The 17445-nt window shown below is 33.5% G+C and overlaps 2 protein-coding genes across 2 annotated transcripts; one reads left to right on the forward strand and one right to left on the reverse strand.

Moving 5' to 3' along the window:
• Positions 1 to 1563: 1563 nt before the first annotated feature.
• LOC146940564 (amine oxidase [copper-containing] gamma 2-like) lies at positions 1564 to 7546 on the forward strand. The gene is made up of 5 exons (XM_085754262.1): positions 1564 to 1631; positions 3936 to 5453; positions 5626 to 5739; positions 6133 to 6680; positions 7076 to 7546. Exons 2-5 carry the CDS (start codon positions 4128 to 4130, stop codon positions 7284 to 7286), a joined length of 2199 nt encoding a protein of 732 aa, XP_085610388.1. The 5' UTR covers positions 1564 to 1631; positions 3936 to 4127; the 3' UTR covers positions 7287 to 7546.
• A 980-nt stretch (positions 7547 to 8526) lies between these two features.
• Positions 8527 to 13061, reverse strand: LOC146940565 (uncharacterized). The gene is made up of 2 exons (XM_085754264.1): positions 12854 to 13061; positions 8527 to 9966 (listed from the first exon to the last, which is right to left on the reverse strand). Exon 2 carries the CDS (start codon positions 9852 to 9854, stop codon positions 8898 to 8900), a length of 957 nt encoding a protein of 318 aa, XP_085610390.1. The 5' UTR covers positions 9855 to 9966; positions 12854 to 13061; the 3' UTR covers positions 8527 to 8897.
• Positions 13062 to 17445: the final 4384 nt, after the last annotated feature.

Genomic DNA, 17445 nt, shown 5'->3' on the forward strand with positions numbered 1-17445 from the left:
TTGTTGCATGTAAGGAACTATGGTTTACCTCTCTTATAAATAGCTTGTTGAGAGTGAGAGAAAAAATATAGAAAGGAAATATAGGTTCTCCTTTAAGTTCCTCCTAGTGTTAGTATTCTCTTATTTCAAAAGATAGGGTAATTTGTCTCTCATTATATGTAGAGATCTTGTAATTTCTCTCACTTAGCAAAAATTTTCTACTTTTGCTTCATTGTTTTTTTCGATATTTGTTGAGAGATTTCTAGATAAATAACATGTGTGTTGTTCCTTTATTTCTCATCTTTTATTTTAGCTGCATGATAATATTTTGGTATGATGATACCCAACATTTCTATTCAGAGAATTACACCATCAAGTTTTGAAGTGAGTAAAGGTTTAAAAAGCTTGCGCCAAAAAAAAAAGTTTAGAAAGGCAAAACAGAAATGTTATTGAGCTATGTATTTGATATTGCAATGTTTGGAGATTAGTGCTCAATTCTTTTATCGTTTCGACTTTACTAATTTAAATGTATTGTTTTTATTGTATAACATGTTTAAACCGATTTAGAAATCTAACTCTAGTAAGCAGTGAAAATCTGAGCAGACTAGCACTCACGACAGACCCGTGTTCAATTAGGCAACATTAACATAAACAAAACAACAGCTTAATTCCAGCATAATTCAAAGATTTTTTATAAATAATAGCAAGACAAGTGAGTGTGTCATTTTCATCCATCCGTGTCAGCAATGCATGCCATAAAACAATGAGATGAGTGGACCCCTACTCACCAAACCAAACCAAAAAAAAATTCAGATGATGATGCATATTGCATTGTATATTGTATTGTCCTTAGTCTCTGTATTATATTGATTGATCTTGGTGCGTCAGCACGTCACTAATTCAGTGCCCGTTTGGTTCAGCTTTGAATATAATTGATTCTGAGAGAATTGATTCTGATAGAATTGATTCTGACAGAATTGATTCTGAGAGAATTGATTTATGTTTGGATACAATTATGTAGAATTGATTAAACAAAATGATTTATGTTTGGATACAATTATGTAGAATTGCTTTTGAATGTATAATTACTAAAATAGACATAGCTAAAAGAGAATTGATAAAGAATGAAAATTGATAAAGGGCAATAAAGTAAAATAACATGTTGTAATAATAAAATATACAAACCTATACACGTTGTTCAAGGAGAATTGATTCTAGAAAAGCTAGAAGCTAGGATTTGTAGCTTCGTGGAGAATTGCTTTTGGAGGATAAAAGCAATTCTGAAAAGCTGAACCAAACACGTTGTTTTTGGCTAGAATTGCTTTTGGCACTGTAGAGAATTGATTTTGGGCTAGAATTGCTTCTCAGAAGCCAAACCAAACAGGCCCTCAATGTCGTATAGTGCTAGTGCTAACGTTGTAATCAATGTCTCAAATGCTAGCTTCTTATCTCACCACACATCCTTAAACACAAGAAGAAACGTATCATCAATGTCTTCTTCACACTCCACCATCTTCACTCAATCTTGGACTCTTCTTTTCAATAATACAGATATATAATATTGCCTATGGAATATTAAAATTTGTATCTTTGAATCTTAGGTTGTGGTTCATGTTTCACGGTGAAGCTGATGAAGAACAAGGGTAACTAAAGTAAGTAAATGTTTATCTAGGATGCTCTCAGAAAAACTTGTTTGACTTATGCTTATGTGTATCCACTAAACGAATTTTTTTAGTGACAAATGTTAATATGTTAATTTTCGTATGAGTTACACAAATAATTTTTAAAAAAAATTTAACGATTTATTGAAAATTTCATTTAATTGCATGTGTGTATGTGGGTGTGCAGAGGACTCTGCTTCTTTGTCTCCACAATTTGATGAAATTATATGTTGAGCTTACTCATGGGTTTATAGATAGTTGTAAATTTACATTTACGCCTAATATTTCACTAAAGGACCCCCCTTGAAACTATAGTGTGTGTATCTCTCGATCAAAAAAAAGTTATAGTGTGTGTATCTAGTATTCTCTTTGATATACATTTATTTACACCTAATATTTCACTAATTACCGATCATCCATCTATAATGGTTCCTTGGTAACAAGCCTAACTTTTTTATTGGTAACAGACTCTTATTTTTCTCTAAAACTTATGAAGTGAATCAATAAACCTATTATGTGTCCCCGTGAGCTTAACTCAATTGGTAGGGACAATGCATAAAATATGACTCCCTCCCTAGAAAGGTATAAAATCACTCTCTCTCACTCACACTCACACTCTATAAGGCTTCCTAATACCGTAAAGTTTTTGTGCTAGGAAGAAAAACATTTAGGCTTTGTTTGCGAGTGTGGAGGGGAGGGGAAGGGAAGGCTTTGAGGGGTGGAACATATGAGGGAAAATGGAGAAATCTTTCAAATTTTTTAAAAGGATAGGTTTTTAGAGATTGATAAATTAATGCATATTATTACTATATTTTTAATTTTTAAAATAATATAACAACATAGATTAAATTTGAAGAATTCATATAAACCCTCCAAAACCCCCCAAAATCCTCCTCCAATACAATTTTTAAGTTCCCTCAAATGAGGAGGGTTTAGTATTATGAAGAAATGTTAACCCCCCAAAACCCTCCCCTCCCATTTTCCTCTATTTCTTCCACTATATCATTCCTTTTTCCCTAAGCCTTCCCCTCCCTTCCCCTCCAAACTCGCAAACAAAGCCTTAAGGTAAGAACCTTTCTATACAAGTCAAAACTAGACTTGATTTAGGTCTTGTTTATGCATGTTAGGTGTTTATAGGAAAATAAGAATAAAAAGGGTTAATTTTTATGATAATATAATGTTGTGCTTTTTTTTTTGACAAATATATAATGTTGTGCTTGAAAACCTCTGAGTATTCAAGAAAGAATAATTTTAATGCAACATATATTCTTGCTGCACTTTTCTTAAATTAAATATGTTTCGTTTGATTAATGTTGCAAGGATAGTGATTTTCTATATATGACTATATACTAAACGTTGCAACATATATTCTTGCTGCACACGTACGATTTTCTAATAAGTTTAAGAGATGACAGTTTGTATTACCATTACTATGATATGATGATATATGGTTTTGGGTTGAACGTAAGTATGAAATAGTAAAAATGAAAATTTAATAATAAATTTGTCTTTAGTCATAAAAATGAAAATTTTATGATAAGATAGTCTTTGATCATGTGTGTGAGGATATTAAGAATAAATATCATTTTAATTTTGTGGTTGTCTAAGTGGCATGTTGTATTTTTGTTGTTATCATCGTCGTACTACATATGCATCTTTTTGCCTTAGTTGGGGGTGAATTTTACCCATTGGTATGAGACAATTTATGTGGAGAAATTCTATTATAGTCACAAACACAAATGTATAGTATTTGGGCACACACACATTACAAGATTTTTTTAAATAATGAAAAAGAAATTGATAATGAAATGATTTAGTATTTCAAGAAATGACATTTTTATGTGTGTGTGACCAAACACTATTTATTTGTGTTTGTGACTATGAAAGAATTGCTCATTTATGTGTGGTTCCCTTGTTGATGGGTGATTATATCCGGATCATCCTTAGAAGCATACACACTTTAATTTATTTATTTTTATCATCAAACTGAATTAAATTAAACTGAATTAAGGACTAATCGCATTTTTTTCCTAAAGATATAAATATTTTAAGTAATATTTTGGGTCGAAATTTGTGGTGTTACACAAAGCGTTTTATGTTGTAAATAAATTATAGTCATGTACCTAAATAGAAAATAAATAACTTTTTGTGATTGAAATTATTCCATACAGTCATAAAATACTAATAATAAATATACATATTATTTTATCAAAAACATATTTATTTATTCACCACTGATAGTAAAATCACCAGCACAAACTAATTAAACTACGCAACTTTCCTTTATCTATGCAGGATTCACATGACCAATTCCCATATTGTACTAGCTGAGACTTGAAGTGTTTGGTGCCCCCTTAGCCCCTGTCTTTTGTCCCATTGTTACAAGTCTCTGACAATTTATATTCACGTGTGTGAAACTTGCATCTTGTGTATTATTCAACACTATATAGTATACACCCTCTCTAAGTAATTTCTACACAAACTCTCATGGATGCTAGAAATTTGTGGAGGTTCCTGGTTCTTTCATTTGGTATAGCACTAGTTATACTTGCTACCTGGTTTCACCTTCCATCATCACTCGTTGACAAGGAAACTCTAGACTGCAACATTTTCTCTGGATGGTGCACCTCAAAGAACCGTTTTCAATCTTCAAATCCAATAACCAAACCATCATTCTCCACTCGCCGTCAAAAACCAAACCATGAAATCGATGAACCTCGCCACCCTTTAGACCCTCTAACCATCCAAGAATTCAACAAAGTTCGCGCAATCCTCTCGACACACCCTCTTTTTAAGTCCTCAAACAGTTACACTCTCAATTCCATTGTCCTAGAAGAACCGGACAAAGAACTTGTCCTAAAATGGAAAAAAGGTCAACCATTACTTCCTAGGAAAGCTTCTGTGGTTGCACTTATGAAAGGTGTAACTCACACACTCATAGTTGACCTTAGCACAAGTGAAATAACCAACCATGAAACAAGGCCAGCTTCTTCTGGATACCCTACAATGACTATTGAGGAAATGGTTGCTGTACTCGATGTTCCATTGAAGAGTGGCGAGTTCAACAGCACGATTAGAAAACGCGGTGTGAATTTAGCAGACCTTGCATGCCTTCCAGTAGCTTCAGGGTGGTATGGAACACCGGTTGAAGAGAATAGAAGATTGATTAAGGTGCAGTGTTATTCAAGCAAGGACACTGTCAATTTCTATATGAAACCGATAGAAGGTTTAACTGTGTTGGTTGATATGGATAAGTTAGAAGTTGTGTCCATTACAGATAATGGACTAAACATTCCGGTTGCAAATGGTATCGACACTGATTACCGTTACTCTGTTCAGAAGCTCAACGGAGAGTTGAACTTGATAAATCCAATTTCCTTGGAACAACCAAAAGGTCCAAGCTTTACGGTTGATGGACATTTGGTGAAATGGGCTAATTGGGAATTTCATCTCAAACCTGACCCTAGAGCTGGAACCATTATTTCTCAAGCTAAAGTGAGAGATCCAGATACATTAGAGATGAGAAATGTTATTTACAAAGGGTTCACTTCTGAACTTTTTGTACCTTATATGGACCCTACTGATGGATGGTATTTTAAGACATATATGGATGCTGGTGAGTATGGATTTGGTTTGCAAGCAATGCCTTTAGACCCTTTGAATGATTGTCCAAGGAATGCTTACTACATGGATGGAGTGTTTACTTCTGCTGATGGAACACCATATGTTCAACCAAACATGATTTGCATTTTTGAGAGTTATGCTGGTGACATTGCTTGGCGACACGCCGAGTGTCCAATCACCGACATGAAGGTAAGAATTTCAGTACTCATGAATGACACAGTCACTGTCTTATTACAGATACATCAAACTAGGAATGTTAAATCCTCTATTTTATTCTAAGAGTTTAATTCTTATTGTAATATGTTCATATTTTCAATTTTATACTTTGATTAACTATTTTGAGTTTATGCTATTGTGGCAGGTTACAGAAGTGAGGCCAAAGGTGACACTAGTGGTTAGAATGGCAGCAGCAGTGGCAAACTATGACTATATCATGGATTGGGAATTTCAAACTGATGGGCTAATCAGATCCAAGGTAGGTGATGAAAATTCTGTTTATTTAGTTTTAATAATATTCTTGTTTAGGGAATTGTGCTGAGATTGATACTTCCAATAATAATTTCTGTAGAGAGGAGACTATCTTGTCCATAGTTTTGGAGTGTTTACAATAAACTAATCATCAAGTTACATTGACATATAAAGTGTTTAATTTAATGACACCAGAATTTAAGTGACATGCAATGTTTACTAGTCTAGGTGCACTGCATTTCAATTATAAATTGTAATCAGTAAAAAAAATGGACAAGTTGCATTGAAGATTGATGGTTTAAGGTAAGAGGTTGGACAAAATATTTATAGATTGATGCTACATGTTTTGTCTTATTCTATTAAATAATTTAAGCTAACATCAATTTTTTTCCTGATGTAGGTTGGACTAAGTGGTATCTTGATGGTGAAAGGAACAACCTATGAAAACATGAACCAAGTACCTGATCAAGAATATCTCTATGGAACCCTTTTAAGCGAAAACATTATCGGTGTAATCCACGACCATTATATCACATATTACCTTGACATGGACATTGATGGCTCAGACAATTCATTTGTGAAGGTAAACATAAAGAAGCAAGAAACCTCTCCAGGAGAGTCACCAAGAAAGAGCTACCTGAAAGCTGTGAGAAAAGTGGCTAAGACAGAAAAAGATGCTCAAATAAAACTTCAACTATATAACCCATCTGAATTTCATGTGGTGAACCCTTTGAAGAAAACAAGGGTAGGGAACCCTGTTGGGTACAAATTGGTTCCAGGTGCTACAGCAGCTAGTTTACTTGATCATGATGATCCACCACAAAAGAGAGCAGCTTTTACAAATAACCAAATTTGGGTCACTCCTTACAACAAGAGTGAGCAATGGGCTGGTGGCTTACTTGTTTACCAGAGCCAAGGCGATGATACTCTTCAAGTGTGGTCTGACAGGTTAGATATTATTTTCTGAATTCTATTTTTGTTAGGGCGACCCTTGGTGCAATCATAAGATTGTTCCGATTACGAGTTTGAGTCGCACGTTGAATATATATATATTTATAGCTTGAAAATATGTTTATAAGTGTCCGGCAGTCTTCACACTGTAAGTCAGTTTTATAAGGGTTGAGTTAGACTCGAACCTAAATTGACTTGAAAATATGTTTACAAGTGTTAGGCAGTCTTCACACTATAAGTCAGTTTTATAAAGGTTGAGTTAGACTCAAGTCACTCGACCATAAATTATAAGTTGTCAAAGTAAGATTGAGACTAAGGAGTGTTTTGCATGAATTGTGAATACATAAATTATATATGTACATGTCTCATATTGATGATATTTTAATGTGCAGGGATCGTCCAATTGAGAACAAGGACATTGTGTTATGGTACACAGTAGGGTTCCATCATGTACCATGTCAAGAGGACTACCCTATCATGCCTACTGTATCTTCAAGCTTTGACCTGAAGCCAGTCAATTTCTTTGAAAGAAATCCAATCCTAAGAATGCCACCAAATTTCCAAGATGATTTACCTGTTTGCAAGGCACAAGATTCAGCTTGAGATTCTATCTATTGCTTTTAGTCTCTTTTTTTTTTTGGTCAATGCTTTTAGTCTTAACCATGTGTATAAATGATGTCGAAACAAACTCGGCTTTAAATAATTTAGTAACGGTAATGGTCAAACTTTGACTGTAATGTGAAAATTGTAGAATGTTTCATCGTGTTTTTTTTTTTTTTTGTGAAGAAGAAGAAGAAGTGTCATCTACATGTCAAATAAACAAACCATGAGTTGATCTAATGGAAGCATATTAGTTCCCATGATTGTTAAGGATTTAGTCTAATGGTAAAAGAATCTGTATTGAATCCAGAGGCTATGGGTTCGAGCATTTCTTTGAACACTAAGATGTTCTTTGCCTTGAAGACCATCATCCCTTCACAATAATTTTTTATTGAAAACATAAGTTCTCCAAGTGAGAAGAAATAAAAGAAGTGTGAGGATATGTTAGGCCGGTCTACTTTAATGAATATAAGTAATATTTGCATTAATAATATTATATTAGATTTTGTATTTTAAATCATATTTACTAATTTTTTTGGTAATTTCAAAATACTAGTCTACATCAATTTTTAATATATTTAAAGGTAGGGTAATGTTAACTAATGTTCTTGAGACATTTGTGTAGTTAATTCTTTAGAAGTTTAAAAAGTGTCATTCTTAACATCGTCAAAAAAAATCAGTGTCACTCTTAACATAAAATTTTCTTTGTTGTCTTCCTTAATAAATATCACCAAACACTTGTTAGCATTTTCTTTAAAGGTGTTATTGTAAAATAGAATTTAAAGATGATGTCATATGAAGTTACATTCTCTAAAATGTCAAGTTAAAAAAATCATAACTTGTACCAGCAGTGGAACTTAAAATCATTGTTCGGTCATATTTGAAATTTTCTAAAAACATATTTATGGAAAGTCTAACTCAACTAAATCTATTCTAACCATATCCCTTTAAAAAGTTACATGTATATTTGGTGTTTCAGTGGATGCGTTAGAATCTATGATGGATAGTATCAAACATAGGCCTGACGTTGCATTCGACTAAACATAATTGTCAAATCAATTCAAAAAAAAGTTACGGCTAAGAGGAGAAGTATGTCAATATAATTTACTTATATGATTCATAAGTAAAAGCTATACACAAAAAATAATAGAACCCAAAAATGGTAAACTAGTCATGTTCATTTGGTGGAAAAATCATTTGGTGGAAAAACAAAACAAGCAACCGATCCAAGGAAGAAGAGGAGTAATACGATTTTTGTGCGTTTTCCTTAACATAATCAAAAATTGTCTTAAGCATCAAATCTTAAGCATCAAAAATTGTCTTAAGCAAGATTCAATCCCATGACCTGATACATCCTAGAAGATGCATATCCGCTGCACCGCTGATAATAATCGCTAAATAAATGCAAATCATTTTATATATAAAATAAAATATTATATATTATAAAAAGAAAAGTAGCTATAGGGTAAGTAGGGGCGTAGGGCCAGCCATAAAAAATGATAATCCATGAAGAGAACCAAATTTTTAACGCCAATCTCCTTTTTCCTATACCAAGTAATCAATCCATCAAAGAATAATTTCCAGAACAATTTCAAACATAATTTCCAATTTATTTTATCTCCTCTCTCTCTTTAATGCTCTCATTTCATCTTCATTTTCATCAGCCATATTGTCACAGTTATTTATTTTGTAATGACTCCAAGACACTCTTTTCCTTCCTTTACAAACCCCATTCATCATATTCACACCCAACCCAATCTGTTTCTCTTCCTCCCTTCCAATTTTAAATTTCACCCTTTCTCTTCCCTTTGCCAACTCCATCCTAGTGTCTTTCTCTTCTTTTTCAGCAATGCCATTGTTCTTTAACATGACACTGTTTTCCGAGTAACTGCTGTCATCTTCCATGGCAAGTGAATGTTCCCACAATTTCTCACCGCATTTCCTCTCCTTAACCGAAACCAGGTCCCTTTTTTTATATAAGCTTTCACTAGGAAAATCTGGGAGCCATCTTGGTATATGCAAACCTTGTGTTTTTGTGTTCTCAGAGCAATATATTGGTGTGCCAGATTCAATAGTTATTTCGGGATTTTGACTTCCACAGACATTTTTCGATGGAATTGGTTTGGAAAATGGTACTTGATTGGAGAATTTAACGAAATCCACTATCTCTTTTAGAGCTGCGGACTTCAGCAGGTTACTTTTGTGTGTTTTTGAACCACCAGGAAAGCCTCGAACTGAGCACAGATCATGAATGCCATTGATGAGGTCAAAGAGGTTGGAGTCTGTACGATTGGATGCATTAGCAAACGAGGCAGCTGATCTTGCAATGGCTTCGATATATTTTGTGGCAACATTAGTTAAGGCTTCAAGAGCATTAAATTTGGACCTTTTGTAGCCAACTGACCGGCAGATTTGAGAAACTGCAGTTTTGGCTATAGCAAATGAGAATTCTGATTGGGTTTCCGCTACTTGAACATCATTTACTCGTAGACCCCTTTTCTTTTTGCCTTTTGCCCTTCGGAGTAGCTTTGCTGCAGCTTTTGTGGTGCTTCTCTCTTGCATAGGGTTCATGGGCAGAATGAATGACGAGAAGAAGGAAGATATAACACAGAATCCTATGCAAATCCCCTAGAGTCAGGATTTGTCCGAAAAATGTCAGCAAAGATGCATAACAGCTCCTTTCCTGCCATAAAGAAATTGCTGATAATAAAATACACAGAACATGAAGATGGATAGGCAATGTAAGAGAAACTATATATACCAACTTTTTTATAAAAATGGAGTAAAAATTAAATAGAAGGAAAAAAAACATATGACCGAAGACATTGAATATATATACCAACTTTTTTATAAAAGTGAAGTAAAAATTAAAGAGAAGGAAAAAAACAATATCAGAAGAAAATTACGCTGACAATCCATCATTTTATGACAAAAGTGGAAACAAAATTTTCAGACATGACCGGTAGGATAGTGAGTAGTGTTGTCAAATGGAGGCCATGGTAGAATGGCAACCCCCATGGGCCACTTAAAAAGGGATACCCTCATGGCATGTTTATATGGCGGATTTTTAGCCTTCCACCATCAGCAACACTAATAGTGGACTAGATTCCTCAAAACGAGATAAACTAAGAAACTAAAACCCTGTTCTATATCAAAAGGCATGTTTAGTTTGTTATCCAAGTAATTTATATCTGCAAAATAAAACTTCTATAGTTTCTGCTCCTCAATATTTCTGCATGTTGTTTACAACTTCATGACCCAACTTCAGTATCTATTCTCATCCCATCAATATTTCCTTCCCTAAATACCAGTGGGGCAATATTTTTTTGTCAAATGGTTACATAATACAAAATTTAATAAGAAGTTATATTAAAAGTGGTTGTAGCAACCAAATTTACACAGCAAATTTCTTCATCTTAATTCAATTATATAACAAACAAAATATTATAGGCAATCAAACCAAAAACCAAAATACAAGCATTCAAATGGCTATGGTTATCTAAGGAATAAAAAACAATGCTACTGATTTAAACCTGTAATGTAAAACTAGTTGCTATGGTTATCAAATGAATCAAAAACAATGCCATGGTTATCAAAGGAATAAAAAAACAATGCTACTGGTGCTTCCCATTGCAGTAGCTTGAGGTAGGCATGGCAATTAGGTAAAACTAGTATTGGATTACAGTGTACATCCTATGCAAACTATTCTGTGAAAACAAAGGAACAGAAACAGGGAATAAACAACACAGGAACAAAACAAGGAACAGAAACAATCAAACAAATAAAATCAATTTCAGTAACCAATTAACCAAACCCTAAAAGATAAAATCAATTTCAATTTAAGTACTGCAATCACTACTACTCTCACTATCTTAATTCAATTTCAATTACAATAACCTGGTTAAATTGCTCTCACTACTACCATCAAGTAATTTGAGTTCAAAACTGACCTAAAAGAGGAGAGGAGATGGCTGAGAAAGGAGAGGAGAGCGACGGCAGGACTGGTGTCTGGTGGTTGTTTGTTGGGTTTGTGACTTCGTCTGAGTTGCTATGCTAAGAGAGAGGAGAGCGATTTGTGAAAGAAGAAGGAAAAGTAAAACCCGTTTTTCTGTTCTGCTGAGAGTAGAAAACAAAAAATATTGGGCTGGGCTATATAAAAAAAAAAAAAATTGGGCCTGAGCTGGTGTGGCTATTGCCACACCCTAACCTGCTCAGGTCCGCCCCTGTCCCTAAATATATAAAACACTATACTTTCTTCTCAGATCTTTCTTTCCACGGTCTACTTTGCTTTTATATTTCTTTAATTTCTTGTATATCAGTCCATTTTCCTCATTTACCAATGTTGGTATTCGACAGTCTATACTCGCCCAATGAATCCAAACTTGCAATCCAATGACATCACCAATCAAAGATTAAAATCTCAATTGGCTTACCCGGACCCTTCTAATTTTTAAATGGGTCGCAATAAGTAGCAAGCCTAAAGCATCACCCACATTAAAGAGTAAAGCAAAACAAAATGATCCTAGTGAAAAGTCTATCCAAAAGTGTCCACTCATTGTTTATCAAATATTTACATTCGTAAAAATAATAGTAATATCAAACATGTATCATACAATTCCCCAATTTGGACCCTTGTTCCCTACGCAAACAAGCGAACAAGCAAAAATCTATAATTTTCTTGCAGTGACACTTCCACAGCACTAAAACCGACATGACGACATCTCATCAAACAGCTTCTTAGCGCCCCAGAAGGAGGAACCCAGTTGTATGGGTTTGATCCCTCTCCCGAACAAATTATTTAATTAACCACTAACATTTGTCTCTTTAAAAAACAGCTTAATAGTGTGCATTATTCATTATGAAACATGGTAGATTAGTGGGTTGGTAAAGAATAAGATTAATTCTTCATTCAAATATTACTCTAGTTATAAAAATAAAAAAAAGCCCTATACAAGAGTTCAACAACAAAACATTCACTCAAAACTTCTATCATTCATAAAGTAGAAACATTTTGAGTATCAGTGATAAATAAGTCTTCAGTTTTGAGTAGTTTATGCGTGTGTTTTTTTGACAGAGGTAGTTTATGACTTTTGAACACAGTGTATTGGAAATTATTTGCGTCTTCATCCATTGTATTCAGTGTAGCAGCCACTGTTTGAGCAGGAATATTGAATCAACATGATAATAATAACCACTTAGTTTCAACCAGAGTTGTCAACTGCAGATGGCAGAAAATAGCGTGTTTTTCTTCAAATTCTAGCAAAACTTTGTACTAAATCGCAGAACAATGACAGTTTACTAAAACTGAACTATGCTATGGCGCAATAGTGCGCCGCTAATGGACAACGTTGGTTTCAAATTTCAGGAACCAACCTTAGTACATCATTCATACTTTTCTAACAGACATTAACACAAACAATAAGCATGCAACGAAAAATATTAACTAAACAGAATCAATCAAGCATGATATAAAATAAACAAACACAACAAAGATTCATATGAAGCATAATGATTTTATGATGATATAAAGAATATTGATTAGAGAAAAAAGCAGAGAAAATTGTCATTACCCTAAACGTCGTCGTTTACAGCGCGCAGGTACAGACCCTAAACGACTCGTCGTGTAATGTGAGAAGAGATTGTATTTGTAGTCGCCGTCGGGAAGGAGAGCATAGGGAAAGCGTAACGTTTGAGTGACTGATGACCCTAGGGAGGGAGGGTGGAGGCTAACTACTCTGCACTTTGCAAAATAGCAGTACTATTATTAAGTCTATGTTTGGGTCTGCCTTTAATAAAAACTGATTTTCAATTAATTGATTTTAGTTAAAAACAAGTAGTTGAATATTTAAAAATGAAAAAATCAATTACACACCTACGATCCATTTTGTTATGTCCAAAATTGAAATACACTAAGGGCATGTTTGGATTAAGCAATTATTGCACAAACGCTTATCATGATAAGCGTTTATGCATAAGCTTAAGCTATTTTTATAGAAAAAGATAATGAAAATAAATTGTTCTTGTAAATGTTTTTTTAAGAAGGCAAATCAATCCACTGAAATTGGCACTAGGGAGAATCAAACATAAGCCTTCAGAGGAGCACACTTCAAGATCTAAAGTCAACCTAAGTGGGTTTTGTTTTTGTATATGTTAATAAGCTGTTTTTATGAGTTACTAGACCATCGACCCGTGCTCCGCACGGGTCTTACCGACTAAAAAGACACCAATTCGGCTGTTTTTAATACTTGTCAAGAAAAACATATTATTCCAAAATAAAAGATAGTTCACATATAAGTCGTACCATTTTTTAAGTTTAAAAATCTTTAAGAACGACTAAAAGTGAGTATTTTTGAATGGGGTATCATTTCCGCATTTGAGTAAAAATAGAGAGACAAAAACGCTCCTAACTAAGATGTTTGAACACGTCATGTCCTCTTTGATTGGAGCAAGTTGAGACCAATTCCTTCAAAAGAGAGTCCTGTTATACCACAGGTGAACAATGATTACACTTTATCTTATATGTCGTAATAGAAGCAAGTTATATCAATGCAAGTTTTGCAACCGTTTTGCTGGCTGGGTTTTTTCTGTCTGCATTTTTTCTGTTTTGACAGCATTTTTGCTGTTGTTACTGTGTAGCAGAGTCGTGCTTTTGTTAGGATCGGCTGAGTTTGTGTTTTTGTGGGTGTGTGGATTAGTTGTTGTCACTTTGTTTTTCGGCCAACCATCAGAGCACCCAACTTGATCTGTGCAGCTTCACAAATTATGTGCACAACTATCTTCCGTTTCCACTTGCCGGCAATTTTCCTGTGATGGTACGATATAGATCCAAAAAAAAAAGAGTGCAGTTACGGCAGTTAGGGAAGAAGCGGAGGAGTAAGGAGTAATAGATTGAAAAACGTGGTTGGGAAATTCAATCAGCTTATACAACATGTATATCAAAAGGTCTGTTACTCAAGTCATCATCAAAAATTGGTATTTGATATTGAAAGTAGCGGCAACGCAAATCGGCCGCAAACAATTGCAGAACTCTTAAAAACTTGATGTTTATTCCTATTCAACTTAGCACCAATTCTATGGTGATTCTAATCATTTTTAATAAGAATGCAAAATATGTTGAATTTCAGTTCAAAACAATCAAATTATGATACAATAAATTCAAGAACAATGATCACAAAAATACCACAAATGAATGAATCCAAGTTATCAAATTCATACCATTATTTTCAACCTTTTGCTTGGATGAACGGTGTTCTTGATCAGCATCAACAGATTCCTCAATTCTAGCTTCTTTGACCTTCCTATCCTTCTCCTTCTCTTTCATCACGTTCTCCTTCGTCCCAGAGCAATATGAAAAGGAACTTCAGTTCCACTATTAAACTCACCAACAAACAGCCACCTGCGTTACCATGAAAAAGTACATCAACCAAAAATCATGATTCAGATATAACAAAACACAAAATCTCTACCTGATAGATATCAGCATAGCTTAGAGTAGGGAATTGCAGAGAAAATCAATTAAGAAAAATTGAAAATACAAAAGGAATGAGAAAGATGAGGCAAATAGAATAACTCAAAAATGATCGAGATCGAAAGATTAATAGATAGAGATTAAAATTTGATGAAAGTCATCACATTAAGAAAAATAACGTGATTTTCTGCGTATCTGATTTGTTGGGTTTTGGGATTAGTATTAGCGGATTAGAGGAGGGAAAATAGAGAAAAATTATTACGCTTTTGGAGTGAACTTTGGTTCATTGTATGGGGTCTCAAAATAGGTCAGGGGTAATACAGTAAAAGTTAGCTTAGGTTTTAGGTTAAAATTAGGGCTAAAATAATCACTCGGGTTAACTTTTATATATAAGAAGATTAGAGGAGGGAAAATAGGGAAAAATTGTTAGGCTTTTGGAGTGAACTTTGGTTCATTGTATGGGGTCTCAAAATAGGTCAGGGGTAATACAGTAAAAGTTAGCTTAGGTTTTAGGTTAAAATTAGGGCTAAAATAATCACTCGGGTTAACTTTTATATATAAGAAGATTAGAGGAGGGAAAATAGGGAAAAATTGTTAGGCTTTTGGAATGAACTTTGGTTCATTGTATGAGGTCTCAAAATAGGTCAGGGGTAATACAGTAAAAGTTAGCTTAGGTTTTAGGTTAAAATTAGGGCTAAAATAATCACTCGGGTTAACTTTTATATATAAGAAGATATTGAAGAACTTATAAAAATAAGCTAAAAAAACTTATAAAAATTGTCATAAGTTGTTTTTGTAAGTTTTCACGAATAGGTAAACAAAAATCTTGTGACAGTGAATAAGCTGAAATAAGTCCATCCAAACAAGCGCTAAGTACATTTTTGTATCGCGATAAATTCACCAAATGTGTAGAATTGATTTTACTTTAGGGATTGATTTTAAAATAAAGATAAAATTTAATAGTTTTGATATCTACAATCAATTGTAGAATAAAATTATTGTTCAAACCACTTTTACATAATTGTATGCAAGGATAAATCACTTTACATAATTGAACCAAAATCTTCTTTAACTTCAACAACATACTCTTTTTCAGCATAATAAGGTGCGGTTGTCTCCAATGGCTCAATCTCTCGTTGGCACTGCTACCATCATAGTCGTTAGGGTCATGGTTAGAGCTAGGGTTATGGTTTCTGATAACAACACCATACATTTCACGTCTATCAGAAACCTCGGTGATTTTTTAAACTATTTTTTTAATTCGGGTACCAAATTTATAGAGATGAAAAGGAGTTAAAATTTTGTTATGAAAACAGTTTTGGATGGTTGAATTATAGATATGAGTTTCAATGATTTCTTCAGCTTCGAAACGACGTTATGAATCTCGGAAACCCACATTCGAACATGTTCCTTAGATTGTTGTTTAGCGTCAGCATCTTTGAGGAAACATTGCATCCTCGTGCGGACAAAGTAGAGACCGTTCCCACGAGTGTTTATTTTTTTTGCCAAAGAAAAAAATGCTTGAAATTTTATAAATCGTACATTCAATCGAGTTAATTTGTGACAGCGAAAGGTAACAATAATATTCATTTCAACAAGAAACAATAATATTAAAACAAGTAAGCAAATAATAGGTTGAAATATTATTTTATAGGACTTTGTTGGATTGTGCTTCCTTTGATACCTCCTAGTTATGCAGTGTGTCATATCACTTAATTACATGACCAAACTCTATGTAACTGTTTTGAGGAATGAGGAAAAAGACGCGATCTCTAGTGGAGTTGCGTGCAAAAGGATCTTGTCAACAAATCACATCGAAGAAAGGAAGTTGAAGCCAAACTTTGTGTGTGTGTGTGAGCAAGTGTGCACACGCACATAAAATACTTTTTTTGAGTTTAAGGTTATTTGTTTGATGTTGTTCTTGTTTATACCGTAAGTTATTTCTACACGAAAAATGTAAGATCCCGATATTTTATTTTATTATTATTTTTATGCTAAGGTATTTTATCATAATTTGAAGCAAAAATATTTTATCGGTATGATTTATTGAGTGATGATATTATTTCTCTCTTAATAAAAAATATTTTTGAATTGTTTTTATTTACTATGTGGTCAAATCCTCGTTTATAATTATTTAGCTGATGTCTTATTTATTTATCTTACTAGGTCTTATTAACATTTCTCTTGTTAACGAGTGCTTCCGGGACACTCTTTAAGTATTCCATATTTAATAATCATTCTTTTAAAAAGTCAACTATTACAATTTCCAATGCATTCAATACACAACTTTTCATTAAAAATTTACTAATTAAAGTGTTTAAAGAGTACCCCGTGGACATTCGTTAACATTTCCCTTACTTTATTATATTATAATAGGAAAAATGGGTGTCATTTATTAAGTTACTAACTTAGTTTTATTATAACTAGACCATTGACCCGTGCGAACAAATATAGCGCAAATATGAGAGTAAATACTTTACTTGAATCGAAAAAATAGTATAATTCAATTCATAAAATAAATTGCCACAAACGTTTTTAATGTACCATATTAAACAATTTCCATGACATCGACCCTGTTACGGTAACATAACATATAAATTAATGGCATAGTTTATTGAAGAAAAGAAAATCCAACGTTTGTCGACATAAAAATAGTACCGATATGCAATAACAACAATACTACAAAACAAAGTG

This window comes from Medicago sativa, chromosome 3 (assembly GCF_051527215.1).
Source record: "Medicago sativa cultivar Bolivia chromosome 3, Bolivia_mono, whole genome shotgun sequence".
Taxonomy (NCBI): Eukaryota; Viridiplantae; Streptophyta; class Magnoliopsida; order Fabales; family Fabaceae; genus Medicago; species Medicago sativa.

Coding starts and splice junctions, on each gene's coding strand:
- LOC146940565 (XM_085754264.1), bottom strand. CDS start 9,854: ATGAACCCTATGCAAGAGAGAAGCACCACAAAAGCTGCAGCAAAGCTA.
- LOC146940564 (XM_085754262.1), top strand. CDS start 4,128: ATGGATGCTAGAAATTTGTGGAGGTTCCTGGTTCTTTCATTTGGTATA. Junction 5,454..5,625: donor GTCCAATCACCGACATGAAG/GTAAGAATTTCA, acceptor CTATTGTGGCAG/GTTACAGAAGTGAGGCCAAA. Junction 5,740..6,132: donor ATGGGCTAATCAGATCCAAG/GTAGGTGATGAA, acceptor TTCCTGATGTAG/GTTGGACTAAGTGGTATCTT.